Source organism: Engystomops pustulosus, chromosome 7 (genome assembly GCF_040894005.1).
Source record: "Engystomops pustulosus chromosome 7, aEngPut4.maternal, whole genome shotgun sequence".
Lineage (NCBI taxonomy): Eukaryota > Metazoa > Chordata > Amphibia > Anura > Leptodactylidae > Engystomops > Engystomops pustulosus.
Genome location: NC_092417.1, coordinates 46,632,926 through 46,653,479, shown reverse-complemented (window position 1 = coordinate 46,653,479; position 20,554 = coordinate 46,632,926). Strand labels below are relative to the sequence as shown.

Here is a 20,554-nt window from a genome sequence, read left to right as displayed (position 1 = left end):
ACTGCCTGACAATCTGCAGCACTGGGGGGGAATGGTAACACCCACAAAGCCCCACAGGCTCATGAGCAAAATTTTATAATTTATAATAAAGAGGGAGTGAAGCCATGGATTACAAACATAAGAAAATGACCACAGTAAGTGTGCCTGGATCTATGAATAAGCGTCCTTATTACGCCCAATTTCCTTCAAGGCCTCATGCACACAAACGTATGGAGGAACATGATGATGGCCCTCATAGAAGCCTATGGCAGTGAGCACACGCTGTCTTATAAACACTGACTGAACATGGAAAAATATAGGACATGTCCTATATTTTGCTGTATGGGGTGAGGAGTGTTCATCCCTCCTCTCTCCTTCAACCATCTGGATGCTTGACTGGGCTATTGCTCGGGCAAGCATCCATTAATGTGCATGAGACCCAAGTCATACAAAATCTCTGATCCTGGCAGATGAAATGTATCTAACTTTATAGCACCCAATCCCCTAGTTTAGGAATCCATAGTGGCTGGTTCCAACTTGTGAAGCTTTACCCAGTATGATGCACAAATTATTGGAAAGTTTCTCCCAATTTTAAATGTATGCTGCTAGATGGTGTTCCTTGTGCAGAGCACAATGTTAGAAGTCGCTATAGCTGGGGCCTGTCAGTAATGATAGAATAAGGACAGCTTTGCCATAATTCAGCATTTATTACCTTTGTCCCGCATCTCTGCTTCTTGAGCGGTTATGCTGCAGTTGCTCGATGTGGTGCTGGCCTCAAAGCCATTAGCAGATTCGCTCTCACAAAGGCCTTCTTGTGATTCTTCCGCCACGCTGTCCACTTCGATGGTTATGTCACTCTCGCTCTTTATGCTATGAGACTCATCGTGGCTCAGTGCGAGGGGAGAAGGCTCAGAGTAAGTATGAGGAGGGAGCACTGCGGGCTGCAGTGTGGGGGCAAATGCTGTCGGCGTCTCTGGCTCCGGCTTCACTATGACCATGTCCTCCACTTTGTCCTTTTCATCAAAATCATCCAAGTCCACCTCATGACAAACCAGAGTTTCTGGTCCGATCATGGGCATGATGTCTTCTTGCTCTTCTTTATATGAAATGCCTGCAATGTCATTGAGTGGCACGCCATAATCCTCAGTCCTAGTGCTCTGTACATGATCTAGCTCCGATGTCAGGGAGGGCATCTCCTCATTGGTATTCTGCACCTGCTCTTCCTTAATGTTGATGGGTTCTAGTGCTTCACAGATTTCTACAGGTTTCTCCTCCGCAGTAATGATGGGCAGCTCAGGCTCACACTCCGTGCGCTGCTTTTTTTCCGGCGACGTCTGTTCTACAGGTTTCCTTTTACAAGCTTTTTTCTCCTTTGTCTGTTGATCAACTGGAGGCTCCGACTCCTTTGGAACAAAGAGCAACTCCTTATCTTGTAAGGAGGTAAGTGATGGTAATTCTAACACTTCAGGTTCTACTATGGGTTCTACCTTGGGTTCCTGCACACACTCTTCTGGCGTTTCTTCAACACTTATTTGGTTTTCTGCACAAGGATCTTTTGTTTTGCTTCTTCTCCCTTTTTTTGGCAGATTTTCTGTGTCCTTGACCTCGACAATTTGTTCTGTTTGCTTCCCGTAACTCTGAACAATTTGTTCACTTTCTTCCACCTCTTGCTGTAAGGTCTCAGCTGGCTTTATTGGGCTTGTTTCCTGATCTTTTGGTGCACAGACAATGGGTGCCGCTTCTTGCTCTGCTATTATGCTTGTGGTCAAGATTTCAGTTTCCTCAGATTCCTTTTCAACCTTTGGTGAAATCTCCTCCTTTACCGGTGTGTTTTTAATGGTCTCCTCTGACTCGCTTTCCGATGTCGATGAAGCTGAAATCAGGTTAAAAAAAAAATAAATTATAAAATGAACTTTCCTATACACAAGTTTTGGCCACCATCACGAGGGCAATGATATGAACTCACCATTAGAGCATCTATCAGAATCATACATTCCTGAACTCCTCCTTGTCCTCCTCCGAGCTGCTCAAAATGAATACAAAACTGGTATTAGAGGAAAGCTAAACCACTTTATAAAGACATTACTCTACAAACATAAAGCAAACATGTTTTCTAGCTGTGGGGTGTCCAAAAGACTAAACCTAGAAATGAATGAAAGGGTAAAGTGGAGATAACTTTCTCCTCCCTTTTTCTGTGTTGATATGCAAAAAGTGCTCAAAAAGTATCACATATATATTACAGAAAACGCAAGGGATAATCTCCTGCTGATCCAGGTTTGTCTGGAGGTCTGCTAGATAGGGTGGGGTTTAGATTAATTGGGGTTCACTCTTAATTTGTTGTCCCATTGCACAAATGATGGAGTCTCTTGTTACAGCCAGTTCTCTTACAGGCCGACACATTCTGTAAGACAACTGGTTCTACATTCATTAATAAACAAGTAGGAGATAAAAAAATAGGATAAAAAGGATAATAAGCAAGGAAGTGCTGGTGTCATTTTTATTTAGTTCCTTCACTTAATAAATGTAATTCTGCTTTCATGGACCCTTACAGTGAGGCATTATAAAAAGGTTTGTCGAGCTAATAATCCTCCAAAATCTCCTCACCAACCAAGAACACTCTATTAGTATGTCTGTATTCTCAATGGGGAGATTTGAGATAGCTGCTACAGCACTCTACTGTGTCCATCAGCTGTCAGGGGGAGGTGTTCTCAAAACACATCAGGTAGGAACAAACAGGAACACATCAGGTAGGAACAAAGTCTACGTACAATTTTATAATTGGATGGAAACCCTTAAAAGGTGAGAGTGGTCCATCAATATATTTAACCATCATAAAAACTAAAGAGCATGGAGGCAATGATGGTTTTTGGCAGCTATGCCCCTACCTTCTACTCCATTGGACATGAAGTTGTTGTCAGGTAGGCTGTTCCTCACAGGTTTACTGGCCGCCTTATTCTCACTATTGAGAGTCTTGGGCAGGGTACAGGCCACATTAGTCTGCAGAGTTGATTTTAAGGGAGGACGTCCTCGCTTTGTTTTGTGTTTATCATCGTCCTTCTTGTCATCATTCTCCTCCTTATTCTGAAAGAACAGAGAAGTGCACTTTGATATGTGGTACATTTTTCCCTTACCCAACAAAAGAACATAAGATTTAAACTTTATAGATAATAACCAAGCAGTACACTGTAAGGTTTGCATTTACTTTGGGTTTTTTATTTTGCTTTCGTTTTGTTCCGCTTTTCTCTGAAGGCCAGATGATTCGGTCAGCTTTTACCCATTCATCGTATCTGTAAGAGAATACATTGGAATTACCAACTGCTTGAGGAACTGCTGTGTACACACTTAATCTGTAGTAAATCACTTTAAGGCTACAGGCACACTGCCATGTGCCTGCCGCACCGTAGCACGGCGGGCACACGGCAGCACGGGACATGTCCTATCTTTTCCTGGGCTACGGAGCGGTACGGTACCGCACCGCTCCCATACCATGCCGTGAGCCCATAGAAGGGTATGGGGGACGTATGTCGGCCGTATATACGTCCCCCATACATGTGTGTGAATGCAGCCTAAAACAGTGACTTACACACATAGACGAATTCTTTATTGGTTTGCCATTAAAATATCCTTGGGTTTGTTCATCAGTTGATCATTGTAATGGCTAGTCTAGGTTTGTCTTTATAAAACCGTTCCTTCTGACACCTGAATGCATATAGTAATAACCCCTGGTACAATGTGCAATGCAGGGTAGGATATAAAATGTCCTACTTCTTTAGTTAGAGACAGGCCTTTTATATGTTCACCTACTACTCCAGACTGAACATCTGAGGTTAGAGGATCTATAGAGCCCAACATTCATTACAATCGGTAAATAATTTAGAAAGAAAATCTGGTCTTCTATCTTGTGTATGTAAACTTTGAGTATATTATTGAAGACATTTTAGTTACCTCAAGATATACTAGTCGAAACCCAAGAAAGACAATTTCAGTCTTACCTTACATTCCAGCCATAATAGTGGACCAGATACAGAAACTCTCCTCCATCTACTTCAGTGCTCTTGATATTTGCTTCATAGATTTTCTGGGTTTTCCCTCTTCCATATTTGACTTTCACTTTGGTACCTGCGAGACAGTCTCTATCCTCAGAGTCCTCGTCGCCTTCGCTGTCTCCTTTATTGTCTGTATCATCCCTCCTGCAGAAAACAAGCTTAACGTGAAAAGAGAAAAATAGGCTCCCAGATATGAAGGCAGCAAAATAAATCTGTGCTATGTCCACATTAGCAGGTCTACGAAAAAAAAAAAAAAAAAATCTATCATGAATACTGGATTATGGCAAGGATGCCCTCCTGGTAATTATTCTGGAACAGCAAAGAGTGCAGCCATGGTCACTAATAGGAAGGCACAGCTCTGATAAGTGCCTTTTGGCTTATACCTAATGGTAACCCAGTGACCTAGATCATGAGCTCAATTGAGTACAAAATAAAATTGACTGAACATCAATGCAGATTGTCAGGAACATGGAAGTGTCTGAAGTGCCCAATACACTTCCAAGGGAATAACAACTCCTCCACTTACCCATCACAGAGCTTTTCATCCTCCTCATCAGAATCCTGATCGGACTCCTCTTGTTTCCGGCTTCTCCTTTCTTTCGATTTGCAGGATAAGCTTCTCCTTCCAGGAGTAGTGTCATTTTCTTTTTTCTCATCACTTTTGTCCGACTCCTCTTCCACATCTTTATTTTCCTTATTGTTGTCCTTCCCTTTATCACAATCTTCAGGATCCTTTGTGACGGATACTACACTACAAGCAGGTCTCCGCCTCCCCTAAAGAAAAGATAGTCATTAAAACAGGGTCTTTAAAGGACATCTAGCACCAAGATGAAGGGTTGTATGCAAATGAGCCTGAGGGGCTCCAGGCTCATTTGCATACAGTCTTTCATCGTGGTGGTAGAAGTCCTTCAAGGGCTTCAAACACCTGTCCTAATCCCCCAAAACAGAGGTTCAGAACAACCCTTAGGGTGCATCTAAATGTTCAGTTTTTCAGATGAAATTTTTGATGTCCAAGCCAGGAATGGAGTGAAAATAGAGGAGTCATCGCACTACTCAATGATAAGTCCTCTCCCATTATGATCCATGGCTTCAAAAACTGAACGTGAGGACGCACCCTGCAAGTTAGATATAGGTTCAGGTTTTACAATGTTTCTATTCACCAAGCGTACTATGCCTGCTCCGACTTCTGTGTAACTACTCATGGGACCCACGTTGGGCAGTGGCCTCTGCAGGTTCTGGTGACATCACGGATGTCACCAGGGTGTTTTGAGGCAGACAAAGTATCTCAGCAGGTGTCAAGTAAATATGCTGGAACCAGGATCTGGGGACATGGACACTATTCCTAGAAAACTACTTTAAGGTGTGAATAGTTTACCTTTACAGAGATGCAATAAGCGGGCCTTCAGAATCACAACTATAACTAGCTCTTTAACCCATAAATACTCAGCTCATTAAAACTATAGAAAAAATATTATAAGTTGGAAATACCCGTGGCGATTTGACCTCAGTCTCGTCCTTCTCATTGTCACTAGTACAATCAGTGTCGTCATCATCATCATCATCTTCTTTTATCTTTGTGTCGACTGGGGGGTCTGTGGCTTCTTCCTTGTCACCGTTCTCCATTGGTTCTTCCTTAGCCAGACTTTCCTCTACTGGTCTAGGGTCATTATGATGAATAGTCCTGAACTGAATTTCTGCAGAACGGCAATATTCCTCAAACCCATACAAATACCTGCAATCAGAACATAAAATAAGTCTAGACGCTTCATTGTTGCAAGCCGAATGGAGTATGATATTTTATTTTTGCCCTGTTCGCTTACTGCAGCAGGGACATGACAGCTGAGACACCACATGTCACCGCTGTGGCCAGTGACTGGAGATGGCAGAGCTGTAACAAGGTTGTGGACTGCAGTTGGCTAGGGTCAGTCAGAAATGGGTTGCCAGGCCAGAGATTTATTTACAGGAGTCTCTTTTTCTCTTATTTGTATTCCCCTTTTCACGGGCAGTTTTTTTGCTTCTTGCACATGAATTCTGAACAGTAATAACATGAGGGACCTCTCAGAGTGTACGCTTAGTGGCGGCCGGGAAGGGATGCAATACTTTGCATCTGTCCCCCATTGCCTCCGTACTTTAGCTCAGCAGAAAGGAGCATAATGAAATGACGTAGCTTGCTGCATCTCTCCATCCGGTGTTTTCCAAAAGGATACCTCCTTCTCATATACATATATTGCATATCCATTAAAGGAGATGGGAATGTCTAGGACAACCCCTTTTGCCACTTACTTTTTGTATGCCGTTTTCACATTGTAGGAAGCTGCCGAATTCAAAATAGGAATGCCAAGGTCCATATAAATCTGCTTCCATATAGCGCCGCTTTCAATCTGGTGAAAATAGAGATATATTATGTATATATTTTCATATATAACAAAACACTTATTCACACAGATAATTAAAATTAGAAAAAAAAAAAAAAAAAAAAAAAAAATGGAAAATGCAAAAATTTGCTTCTACTTACATTGTCACAACCCCCCTGCTGATACACAAGTCGAAAAAGCTTGAAAAGGTTCAGATCCTTATAGCCTAATACTGGTGGCTTGTTGATTGGTGTTCCTAGTCATTGCAATAGAGATGGGAGAAAAAAAAAAAAAAAAAAACACTCCGTAAGATTGGCAGCAAATAAAAATGTTCAAATATACAATATGATATATGATTGATATATGAATGATTACTGTATACACATAATTGAATCGTATACAGACAGAAAGGGTGACAAGAGTGAAAGAGAAAACATTATGGTAAACCAGCAAGTAACTGGCATGACTATATCAAAAGTATATGAGTACATGCTGAAAGAGGACCTGCCGCTCTCCTGACATGTCTGTTCTGATAAAACTCATTCCCCCATTTAAAAAAAAAAAAAAAAAAAAAAAAAAAAAAAAAAAAACACTATTCTGGGAAACCTCGTTTTAACATGCTTCTTCCTTCTAGAAACATAACTTCAATGACAAGAAGCCTCTTTACAATGCGAATCAGACTGTCCAATTCACAAGGAGAATTATGGCTCCCAGTGAATTGGCATCTATCCATACATTTCCATGAGGAATAGCAGAGGTATCACACAGAGCAGATATTAAAGAAATTTTTATTTTTTAATTTCTAGGGGCTCTCATTAAGAGGCACCAATGGGCATGTGCTGCTGGCATAACACTTAGGAATATTGGAGGAATTGTATAGCATAGGATCCTAATTAAAAATGTATGGTTAGGATTTGATCTCCAAGAAAATATGCTCCAGATACTTGATGGCAATATAATGATTTACCAAAACAGACAAGTCAGACCAAAGGGAAGAAAGAACCTTATATATGTATGAACCAAAAGGAAGAAAGAACTTTAAAACATGAGATCAACTTGGTTTAGACATAAAGGACCTTTAGGTCTATAACTCATTATTTCTAGAAAAGAGGTCCTAAAAGTGGACAACCTCAAAATACACAATAGAGTATACAGGACTGCGCTGGCTACAATGTAACCTTGGACATGAGATCTTTAAATTGCAGTTGCCTTTCAATGAATTCATAAAAAGAAGTCCAGATAAATTACACAGGAACAGGCACCTTTCCCAATATGAGATCAGTGAAAAACCTTAGGGCCCCCACACAGACCGACCAAACTTACAGAACGAGTCACTGCCTTGGGGAGACGAGCAACCCCCCGCGGCATGGGCCCTTGGTCGGGTCAGTGGGTGAGGGACAGCCTACAGTCTGAAGCCTGGAGGCAGCCGCTGCAAAAGTAGAAAAACTCATGTCAGGTTTATGAGGAGGCAGAGAGCCCACAGCTGCATGTAACTTAAACCAGTACCCGAAAGTCAGGTATTTTCCGTGTGCACAGTTAAAGTAAGCAATACAAGTATATTGCAGATAAATTCATCAATTCTTCTCTACCAAGTTAGAATATAAAAGTCCGGGACAGATGAAGGGCACCCATGCTATAGAGTGCCTAGAACCGGGATATATAAGTGGATATTTACTGTGGTGTAACTATTCAAGCTCTGCTATACCTTTATTTCAGGTTGTCCTAGTATTTTATCAAGTAAATAGATTTTTTCTGGATCACCTTCTGTCTATGTGTATCAAAAGCCCCCCCTAAATTTGTGAGCCTCTGATGGCGAAATGGCTTCCCGATGCTAGATCTCTCCCCCAAATCAGCTAACACGTCGACTACTGCTCCATCCCACCAGACAGCTGTTCCCTCCATGTGTAGGCGACAGGTACCCCTTATTTCCAGTTTCCTGTGAGTGTGTGTGGGAGATGTTCTCCTGACACATCTTTTTCAATCATGGAAATTTCATATTTTCTTTTTTCCTGTTCAGTGAGTCAGCGAGAAAAAGCTAAGGGGGCCGAACATCTGACTTCACATAAATGGCACAAAATCCACATATAAAAATGGGGACTGCGGTGACCCGTGGCCAATTCACATATAGTAGATATGGGAAACAAGAGTTGATGGAATTCAGACTTCACATTCTGAAGGAGAGATGAGACATTTTAGGATTGACCATCACTTCTGAATTCATTGATTTAGTGCACATCCATATTAAATTAAAATAAAGAAAATGTAACAGTTTTTGCAGAAGGCGAGTACAGGCAGTACCCAACTTACATATATGGACCTCTGGATTATAATAATTTACTGAATATTAGCCCCAGGCTGCAATGATCAGCTGTAAGAGGCATCAAAGGTGTCTGCAATGGAGCTTTATTATTAAAATGTTGTTCTAATGACAACCCAATATTCTGAAAATACACTTATTCAAGGGACAAAATGTTTTTCTGAGCAACTCGCATACAAATTCATTCATTGAAAACAGTAAAAAAGGACCTGTCAGGGCATTTTGGGACCCACAGGTCCTTCTGGATTGGTAGTTTAGTGTAGCCCTTTACCAAATACCTCTGTGGGCACTATAAAAAACCTTTATACTTACCGAGAGATGGTCAGATGAGGAGAAGTGGGACCCATCCCTGGTGTAACCACAGTGCATGCGCAGTGAAGCCGGGGTGGAGTACGCTGGCTTTACTTCACGACTGGTGCACCGGAACCAGGTAATGTTTCTTATTTTAATAGAACCCTTTCTAAAGGGTGTTTTGAGCCACTAAACCTCCGGGCCGTAAAGATTAGTGTCCAAATCACCTCGACTGCTTCTATAGGTTTGTTCTTGAAGAGAACCTATCCTGCACATAACCCAGGTGCCTCCTATGTGCAGGCCGGTCTCAGTCTCAAGTCCTTACAAGGATAACTGGTGGACTACAGCACCTTCAAGTTGTCGTCCCCTAGGTCTTGCTTCTGCATTCTCCCTAAGCCTACACCTGTCAGGGAAACTTATCATGGGGGGCTTTTCGTGCTGCGGTGTCACACATGACAGAAAGATCTTCTTACTACAACCTTTCTGGTCATCAGGTGATGTGGTATAGCTATAGTCTTCATGCCAGATGTCAGAAGTGAGAAAGTTGTGGAGTAATAAATTTTTCCTTCAGCTGCCTCTTTTTATATATGGTCAATATTTTTCTGTACTTGGCGATATGTCGCTTTGGAACAAACCTAAAATCCAAACATACTTTTCCCCCTAGTTCCAGATAATTGAGGGAGCTTCTGAATTAGGAATCGTAGGTACTCGTCAGGAGTGTGCTAAGGTTACCAAGAATGTATAGGATAAAAGAAGTGCGAGGGGCCCATGCTGCGACAGGTAAGAGCTGCTAAAGCTGAACTTCTGCCACACCTAGATAATTAGCGGGTACATGCATCCGATGTATTCTGGCTTTTGGAAACCTAATCTTTCCATTTCTCAAGGTCTTTACTCTTATTGATCTTATTCTGTCTACTCAGAGGAGCTGTGCTTTATAAATTGCTGTATATGTATATCAGTGAGGTGTACACAGTGGCTCTAGAGCAGGCCAGAGCAGCACGTTTCACTCCAATTGGGTCTACTACATATTGTTTTCTTGTGGGTGCAATACACATAATAATCTGTCTTTTCATAAGGACTCTGCCACCTTCAATATGGAGGTTAGTGGCAGTGAGCATTTGCAGGGTTTGAGGTCTTGGTTTTGGTGACTGCCTAGTCCCTGTTGGTCATCAGCCCCTTACCTCTGTCTTCCATAAACTTGTACAGCTGCTGCAGGAAGTCGTCCCTTTCAATCGGATCTGCTTCTTCTTCCGGCTACAAGGAGAAAAAGGAAAAGGAGTTGTAAGAAAGGAGTGCCAGGGGCAAGGTTATCAGCAACTGCATCAAGAAGCCAAGAGCTTAGAGAACATACTTTATCACTTCCATCTCTGAACCCCAATTACATCTCCAGATTAAATGGGAATGCATCACTAGGTTTGAGGCCACCAAACATATCCTTATGCAGTTGGGGTCCAAATTTAGGGTCCAAGTCCTTGCCATTACAGGCTACTCTCTGGATTTTTACTTACTAGAAAGGTGCAATTCATAAGCTCCACACCAATGATATTAGACCTTACCTCACTACGGCTGAGCACCGAAACAAGCTGTACTGCCCTCGGAGATTAGTCCAGGCACTGCGGAGCAGCTGGAGACAAGGATAGAGTAAGCCTAGCTGCAGGCAAACTTTACATGGTGCGCCAACAATGGGCCTGTGGCCCTAAACCTAGAGACAGGTTCCCATTTAAAAAAATCCTTCAGGAATAGCTATTACACAATGTGTGTTTTGTACCCACTATAAGCCCTGCACTGTACACGGTATAGATCGGCCCATAGGCTCTGATAATCTGGTCCAAATGATATTACTTAGAACCAATGCACGCAAACATATGCAATGCCTGGGTCTTAGAACATGCATGACTGTAGAAGGGTGAGCGCATCTCACCCCTGCCCTATCCATAGGGAGCTGTGAAGCATCCCATGGGAGAGGTCAAACTATATGTAAATATATAGAAGTATAACTGCCTTAAATATTTGGAAATACATCACAGATATGGTATGAGCTATAGAGTATTACACCTGCGGTCCCTGCCAATACCACATATCCATTAGAGTGTGGTGAGGAATGAGACACACACACACACACACACACTTCCTTTACAATGCTGACCATTTGTCATTATAATCGCCATCGAGTGTGGACGCATGACATTTACACATGTGCCGGACACGTTCTTGGCGTATACAATGATAATGTGTACTAGATATTCCATCATACTACGTAAAAGAAATAAAATGATTTCAGCTGATCTTCAGTAAGAAATGGTACGGCTGAATGTGCTCTGTCACCAGCTCCATGCTTCCTTCATTGTGCTGTGTGAGCAGGGAGGGAGAGACAGACAGGCTAGTCAGTCAGAGGACGTGTATAGCAAATGGCATGCACAATAGCAGGGGGAAAATGGCTGAACATTATCCTATCCCATCCCAGAACACAAGTTCTACCAAAACCCAAACCTTACAAGAGCGAATCCAATCAGAGACAAAAATAATGAATCCGTGCTGCCCATCCACACCCACCTGCCTCATGTGCTGCCATACCAGATGCTAAAGCCCTGTTATCCTTCACCGGACGGCACCAACTCCGGGAAAACAAGATCCCTGCGTTTCTTTAGACGCAGCCTCGGGGGTTAAATTGCAGCAGCCTGTAAATCAATATAGACTCCTCTCCGCCCCCTCCATATCTGTGGATGCCCTGTCATGAAGAAGTTAAAAATCCTGCTTGCAATACAGAAAAACCCTCCCTTTAAGCCCCCTTACCCTCACGCAGGCAGAACCCTCATACCTAGCTTATATAAAACACATCTTCATGCTACTCCTCATCAAGATCTGAGCTCGGCCTCCTAGGATTTTTTTTTTCTTACGTCTCAGGTCTCGACTTAAACTTCCCATACGCTGCAGACCACCCCGCTGCTTAAGGATTCGCTCCCACCCAACAACAAGAGGAGGGGGGCAGCTGGTTCTCTTTATAGGAGCGGTGTGACAGATCCCACTTATTGTCTGCCCTGCCTCCTCATGTCAGCTCCTCGCTACTTCCCATCTCACTTTCCAGGGCAATGCTGGATACAATGCTGTGGATGCAGCAGAAATAACATCACATAATGCTTACCTAGCCACAGGATGGGGATTGTTCATGCATGTCCTGGCTAGGCAGGCGAGCCCGCTGCTACCCCCCTGCAGGCCTGCATCACAGCTCAGGGTAGCTACACGCTCGCTGCTCTGCCTGCATTACTCCCTCCCGTAAAAAAAAAAAAAAAATCAGACATTACATGAAGAAAAAGAGAACGACGGCCCCATTTCAAAGCATCTGGCGAACCTCCCCTGGCAGCCTGCCAAGCCTCTGCTCAACCTTCCTGTCTGGGCCGAGCATGCGTGCTTTATGCCCACCACCATGTTTCCATGGCAACACTCTAGGCAGCCCCTGAGTAGGGGGGGGGGGGGGGGGGGAGAACGCGTTGTGTGTTTTCACATAGACAAAAAATACCATCGGCAGGCATGGAGGGAGGGAGGGGAGGAGAGGAGAAAATGTTCCTCAACAACTAGACACAATAAGTGTACCGAGCACTTCCCTCCGTCTCCTACGTTACACAAAGTCCTGACCCTAATGTACAGACAGCGAAAGACCCCCCCCCCCAGTCCTCCGCCGCGCCTGTATCAACATATAAGAAATAAGGTCATTTTGGGCCACGGGAGTCAGGAGTGACACGACGGAGCGATGCTTCATTATTCTAGGTGCTCCCCGTCACCAATAGGAGAGGGAGATCCAGACACAAAAGGGGTTATATACCGGTCTGATCCTATATACGAACGCGCAGGACAACTTTACTGCCACAGATCTGACCAATACATGGATACCACACAAACATACATCTAGTTGTGAGACATTTAACAGAAATCTACCATCAAAATCCATCATGATAAACCAGGGACACCGACTCATAGATCCAGTGGTAATCTTCTTATACTTGATATCCATAGTCACCTTCCTTCTAAAAATCTACTTCTAAAATTATGCTAATGAGCCAGAAGGGCTCTGAAGTGCATTACCAGAGCCCTTTGTGCTGTAACTTTACAGGGAGAATACAGCAGGATAAGGGAGGGGGGGGGGGGGGATGCTGAGTATGCGGGGGGCACACACAAAAATATCAGTCTGTTATAAAATCGGCATGTGGCCATAGACAAGATAAGGTTTGGACTGTCACAATTCTGCTAAAACCAATAACCAAAGATATAAGCAGCGGAGAGCAGACAATACTACGTAAACCCACATGGAACCTACTTCTGGTCCAATAACAATAAACGGGGGTACAAACACAAACTACACAAAATGACTAATAATGCCTAATGTGTAAAAAACAAAAAAAAACCACAACAACAAAAACCAGACATCTAAGGCCGGTTGTACACAGAAGAGATTGTGCCGGTAAACTTGCTTCGTGGGACAGTTCAGCACTTCTATCTTTGGGACGGTAAATCCCAAAAACAAAAGTTTGCGAAAAGAACTCACACATGTACAATCACCACAACAGATAAGTGACAAAAGAGGACAGATGAAATCTCATAACGGACCACCATTACTTTCAAGTAAGTACAATCTCTGCACTTTGGCCCTGCTCAAAGCAGGAAATCAGAATTTCTAAGCTCAAAATATGAGTAATTTTCCCCAAATACTGTACCTGGTGCTTTTTATAGCCATCATCATGATCTCCCAGTTTTATACCTGATGGGCTGGTTGTCCCGATTCCTTAACCCTTAAATGGAGGGATCTCAGGATTTCGTGGAACTGTCCACTACAGGCTCTGGCAGGAAACTCTATGGACATGTACAACAGCAAGGAGTCCATGTACGATAGAACTGGCGGCTACGGACACATGGGTAGTGGAATATTCCACATATAAATTAAGTCATCTTTTTGTTAAAATCATCAATTCCACCAGATCATCACAATTATTAGCCAAAATCTAAGGGATGTACAAGGAGTATTACAGCTGTGCAAAACCTCAGTATAACTATAACCATGGCTGTCACAACTCCCTTCTCTATAGAGAGGTGCCCACGTTGCTGTACAGAGGTGCCCAACTGTGATCCATCATACAGGAATGGGGCTCCAAAATATTGCTGGGTTACTTTTTTCCTAATCATATATTTTTCCATAACACCAGTGCAGACCTTACGTTCTAACATAAAGCGTCTGCTTCCCAATGCCTTCTCCCCATTGACAGATTCCTCCCTATGTATAATAGGGAGAAGGCAGTCATCAAGTGGAAGAAGGACCCTGTCCCTTTCACATACAAATACTCTGCTTGGCTGACACTGCTGAAATTTTCTTTCTTGGGAATTCTTGGGAAAATGGGAATTCAGCTTTGACAAAAAAAAAAAAAAAAAAAAAAAAAAAGTGTGAGAAACTTGCAGAAACTTTATGTTTTTGTAAACGCAATGCAGATAAAAACACATAATGGCATTTGCTGCATCAAAAGATTAGGGACTTATTTAAAGCAGTTTTATCAAGTTCATTGTTATCCCATCAGTGGGACCACCACCGATCATGGGAACAAATCCCCTCCAATCACAAGAACTGGCGGCCCTGTTCTCACCAATTGATGGTCCATTTAAGAATATGGGTGTGTTCACATGTTCAGTTTTCCACATGCAGTTTTTGATGCCAAAACCAGGAGTGGACTGAAAAGTACAGGTGGTCCCCTACTTAACACTCGACTTACATACGACCCCTAGTTACAAACGGACCACTGGATATTGGTAATTTATTGTACTTTAGTCCTAGGCTACAATAAACAGCTATAACAGTTATCACTGGTGTCTGTAATGAAGCTTTAGTGTTAATCCTGGTTCTTATGACAAGCCAACATTTTTAAAATCCAATTGTCACAGAGACTAAAAAAGTTCTGGCTGGGATTACAATAATAAAGTATACAGTTCCTACTTACATAAAAATTCAACTTAAGAACAAACCTAAAGACCCTATCTTATATGTAACCCGGGGCTGCCTGTAGTGGATTCTCTCAGTTATATGTTCTCACCCATTATGATCCACCCCTGCTTTTGGCTTAAAAACTGCATCTGAAAAACTGAATGGGGCACATTTACTTACCCGGTCCAGTCGCGATCCCGCGGCACGTTGTCCGACGAGGATTCGGGCCTGCCGGGATTCACTAAGGTTGTGCGCCTGATATCCAGCAGTTGTCGCTGCTGCGCCGAGGTCTGCCGGAGTTCACCGTCTTCTTCCCGGTGCATGTAAGTGCTGATCTTGCGACACAATTCTTTTTTTTTTTTTTAATTCCGCGGTTTGTCAGATTTCTGTTGCGTCACCGATGCACCACAAAAATTTGAAAAATTGGTATACTTGAGTCAGAAATACTCCGGGTGCACGGACCACCGTGTAAGCCTTCCACGGAGCAGCAAGTGTAGCATCCAAGAACAAATCCAGCACTTTCACGGGAGATGCAGATAAAATCAATGATTCTTTATTTCCAAGCTTTAAAATCCATAATACAGCAAAGTGAAAACGGCACACATCAGACCTACACGTTTAGTCATACTGACTTAGTGATGGCCGATGCACCACAATCCGATCGTGTGTGCCAAAACCGGGGCAATTCAGCGCAAAACTGAAATATTCGGGAAAACCTGACGGAATCGCGGACCCTTAGTAAATGTGCCCCAATGTGCCAATACAATTTACGGGAGTGCCGATAATGCCGAACACAGCGCTCAGTCTATGAAAGTGCTGGAGATAGCTGAGCGCTGTGTTTGGGGATTACCATCTCTCTTCTTAAATGGTGCAACCAGAAACAAACTCAACCTGCCGCAATCAGACTACCACAGATAAGATTGTAAATCCCCATCCTGTGGATAGAGGATAACAACCAAGCTTGGTACAACGCCTTTAAATTATGAATGGAAGAAAGAAAGATGGGGGAGGCCAAAAACAGAGTGCAGCTTCTTTCATAGAGTTTTCTGCTTTATTTGGTCATAAATGCTGCAGCCAGATATTAAAGTGTGATCTATACCAAGTAATGATGTGATAGTCGCTTATAAAAAGACATTGCACGTCCTGCGCATGACTTTTTCCTCCAGCATTTTTATGTAGGACTTCAAACTCTGTAAAAGGTTATTAAAACCACTTGACATTCATTGAATTTTTCCACACGCTGGTGTGATTGCAGGACACTATGCACCCCAGTGGTTAGCGATACGTTACGTACCATTAGAAGAAACAGACTGCTAGCCACACACACACACAAAATAAAACACGTGTTCAATCCGATACCATAAGAAACTTAAACCCTGGCATATAATCCAGGATCAGGTGTGAAGGGAGCTGTACAGCATTAGAAAGACTGGGCTGCTTTCTTCCAGAGAGGGTCACACCTGCCTACAGATTGTGTCTAGCTTTATAGCTTCCATTCACTGCAATGGAGCAGAGCTTCAATATCAGACCACCAAACATAGACCAGACAATTTGCAGATGGAGGTAGGAATGTTTTCAGAATCCCTTCCAAAACAGTTTACATCTGAAGACCTCCACATGCATCATCCTATCATGACAGATGACGAAGCCATGAAATCTATGATGTGCTGAGTTTTGTTGCCACCGCTTAACGTCACCATATTTTAATAAACAAATCTCAGGACAGCATCTGGACCTGAAGAAAGGAGCGATCTGCCCCGAAACGCATGGTCCGTAACGAGTGGTTGGTCATTGGCAGAGTGTTACAACGCAGGGTCTCCTTCCAAACACACTAGATTTTATTAAACACAGCTTCACCACAACAGGGTTCCAGGATGGAATGTATATGGGAAGTATTTCCAACTTTCATTTTCAACCCATCATAATACACAGTCAGCAACATAGTGGAGAGTACAAGTGGATAGACATGCAAAACATTTTGTCTCACCATAACCACAGTATGTGTGTTTGAGGTCTTGGAATCCTCCTTCAAGGACACCCATCACTCACAAAAACTGTGCTCCAGACAATATATATGTGTGTGAAGAACACATTGCAGATGTTTAAATACATCTGCAATGTGTTCTTCACACATATATATTGTTCTTCACATGCTATTTTGTTCGCGCCGTTCCGCGCGTATCTCCCGACAAGTAAGCAGATGTGCCGAACATCTGTAATCTATTCTGCACTGTGTTCTGCACTGTGTTTTTATCTTAAATGATCCTGTGTTCACTGTTTTTATTCTATTCTTCATTGTTCTTCACTGTGTTTTTTTAATTAAATGCTCGATCTCGAGCAGGGGAAATACTCGTCCGAGCAACGAGCCGTCTCGAGTACCCTAATGCTCGACCGAGCATCAAGCTCGGACGAGCATGTTCGCTCATCTCTAGTTCTATTCCTACTCCCTTTTGCATTCCGGGCAGTCATTTTAAATTGTCATCAGGATGTGAGTGGAGCTCAGCCACGGATGACACACAAGATGCACACTGTTTTGCATCTTGTATTACATACAGGTCACATCTGTATGTAACATGGAAAAACAGGTCTACTAAGCCATAATAGGTCAAGTAAGAGTTTTAGCACATCAGACACTGTCCTACAGACACTCACCTCAGCTTCTTCCTCTTCCGCTTTGTTCTGCTCAGCATCGCTGGCATCTGCATCCCCGTCTTCTTCATCACTGCTGGAAGACTCCAATATTTCACTTATGTCCATTTTCCAACTGCTGGGTACTGTCCGGGAGTTGAAGAAAGCAATGGCTTCTGTTATGCCTGCAGGGAAGGGGCGAGAAATATAATATATATAAGACTATTTCCCTACACCAAAGATAAATCAGTCTTGTATAAACTGAGCGTTTACTTACATTGAGCAAGTAATCGTCACTTTTGCAACAGTTTTACAAGATTTGTAGTGTAAAACCAGTCTTTGAAGACATCATGACAACCTGTGCAAATAACTGAAGCAGGGGGATTTAATCGTCCCCACTGCTCTTTTATCCAAAGCTGTTCTAGAGGTATCTCAGAACCCCCCTGACCAGCAAGCTAGCCCCACAGGATAACTTATAAGTCACAGGAGAAAATGCAGTAACTATAGATGCAATCATATTCTAATGGCTACACATACTGTAATAAGCCCCTATCAACATTAACCCACTATGCTCCTTTTCTCCCAACAAACACGTTCATAGACGCCAGCCTTAGTTTATTACTCCCCTGCAAAGATAATACAGACAGTGGGACAGATTTATCAAAATTAGTCTAAGACTAATACAGAGTCTAAGACTAATAGTGTCTTATACCGAGGCACAGAAATATCACAGTGTCCGATTCTGGATGATATGTCCATCTAGTCATAGTTTGCTCCTCCTATAAGTCAGCTTGGTTTATTCCAGAAAACTGCACCACTAAAACCCTTCTGCATTTGTATAATTTTTGGCACCTATTCAAGTGTCTAAACCCCTTGATAAATGTGGCGCAACACATTTTAAACCATGTTTTGGTGCAAATTCTAACATAATTCTGTTGCAAACAGTTTAATATATCAGCCCGGATGTTCCCATCTGCGGGCAGAAGACGATCCATACAATTATCCACTTACCTGGCTTAGCAGGGCTCTCTGATTTCAATGCGTTCATGTCAAGCTCTTCTAGATCTTTCCTTGCCACTGAATAGCTAAAAAGAGAAAAATAAATTATATCATTTAGCAAATTACCAAAAAAATAAATACAAAAGAACAAATACGTCTAGGCCCCCAGCAGTACTGAGAAAGGAGCTGCACTCCTTGCCAACTGGATGTGAATGGACAGCAGCATAGCCCTCAATTTATTGCTCTTTGTCAGGCCATAACTGCCCCAACTCCTCTTCTGTGCAACATATTTCATTGCCCTGCTGATCCACGTTTCCCCGTCCCACTCAAATAAAGAGTGGTTTTCAATTTTTGGCCTCCCTTTCCTCCAAGTGAAATATGGGCAGTAAGGTAACGAGGGGAAAAGGCAGGCTGAGAAGCCTGCATAGAAGAGTTTGTGTTGTATACATTGAGGTCTTTCTAATATGTATTATCCATAGCCTCCTTCCTTCTAAATTCAACTTTTATAATTCTGCCAAAGACCCAGAAGGGCATTTACAGAGCCTCTCTGTGCTGTAGTTTCACAGGCTGTTATACTGTGCAGGAATACATGCCCCTCCCACTGTGTGAGATTACATCAGGCAGAGGAAGGGGGGGGGGGGGATGCAACGGTAGAAGCAGATCACAGTGGCTATGGTAGCTCTTAGGCGCATTAGCATAATTTTAGAAGGATGGAGGCCATGATAAATACAAGACCACAGTCTGCCTGGATCTATGAGTAAGTGCCTTTGGTTTATCATGGATTTCTATGGATGATTTCCTTTAAATCAACATATCAAAACATAAAACATATGGATACACACATAGTGCACACAAATTATGGTTTGTATATATTTCTCTGCAATTAGGGCCACAAATTGTTTTTTTTTATGAAAGGCTTATCAAGGGGCCACTTGACCTACATACCATACGTATAGGGTATAGGTTAAATATGTCGGCTGTCAAGTTTCACATTTACAAAACGTAAAAAAAAAATCAGGCAGCTGAATGCCGATTCTTCTGTCCCCCAACATTGGCAGATGGTGGAGAGTTTGAAGGCTTTTGTACATTTTAGGTGGTGGGCCAATTTTGTGTATGAGAACCATGCATATCACATCTAACAAACATTATCTGAATGTACGGATAAATCTCTCATGTGCAAGTCCATTTTTACAAACTGCTTTCACTGCCCTTTGTCATCACCCTTGCAGAGAACTACTGAGCTGGCATTGTGTCTACGGCATAAGTTATTGAGTATCAGGGTTTTTTTTTCTTTTTGAATACAGAATTACAATATTCTGCATTTAATTTTTACATAGACTATTACTTCCAAAATAATATAAAATCTGTAAAATTCAAAACAGATTTTAAAACAGTAGTAGATAATAAAATACCCTTTTATGATAGAGGCTTCCCTTTAAGATGATCATAGAAGAGGTATACAGTAAGTTTATATCTACACCCACATCTGACCACAAGGAGGCAGCATTCCACTAATACAGCTACAGAAAGATAAGAAGATCCTTTCAAGATGACCAAAACTTGCATTGCTCTCATTTAGATGCATACATTCACAGAGCCATAAAAGTGGTTAAAGTGACACAAAAACAAATACGTAAAAGAAGTCAGCGCAGCATCTCTTACTTTTATGCATTGTACCAAGTGTGCATATTATCGCCGCTCCATAGCATAGGACATTACAAGGTGATCAGTGAGGATACAAATGCTAGAACCCCCAACTACGAAAACTAGGAGAAAGGAATGTTGCCAATTGCTGAGCACAGCGACCAAGTATCTCCAGAATTCCTAACTTAAAGAGGACCTGTCACCCAATTTATCCCCAAGTAAGCAGCTCCTAGTGCTCAATCAAACGCCCCAGTGTTAGAGTGATAGATAGCTGAAGGTTTCCGGTAACGCTAACACTGTGGCGGGGTACAGTGTAATTGTCGGACAGCTCGCA

General features: G+C 42.5%; 1 protein-coding gene across 2 annotated transcripts in view; it reads right to left on the bottom strand.

The window, feature by feature from the left end:
* The window catches only part of ARID4A (AT-rich interaction domain 4A), a 40,093-nt gene that overhangs the window by 4,402 nt on the left and 15,137 nt on the right, over positions 1-20,554 (bottom strand). For both annotated transcript variants that reach the window (XM_072115772.1, XM_072115770.1), the window contains exons 10-21: positions 18,589-18,662; positions 17,602-17,762; positions 10,169-10,241; positions 6,541-6,635; positions 6,309-6,406; positions 5,514-5,757; positions 4,552-4,799; positions 3,972-4,169; positions 3,182-3,266; positions 2,865-3,060; positions 1,946-2,002; positions 692-1,852 (exon numbers count right to left, since the gene is read on the bottom strand). In XM_072115772.1, the coding sequence (XP_071971873.1) occupies positions 692-1,852; positions 1,946-2,002; positions 2,865-3,060; positions 3,182-3,266; positions 3,972-4,169; positions 4,552-4,799; positions 5,514-5,757; positions 6,309-6,406; positions 6,541-6,635; positions 10,169-10,241; positions 17,602-17,762; positions 18,589-18,662 (2,690 nt within the window). The remainder of the gene's footprint in view (positions 1-691; positions 1,853-1,945; positions 2,003-2,864; positions 3,061-3,181; positions 3,267-3,971; positions 4,170-4,551; positions 4,800-5,513; positions 5,758-6,308; positions 6,407-6,540; positions 6,636-10,168; positions 10,242-17,601; positions 17,763-18,588; positions 18,663-20,554) is intronic.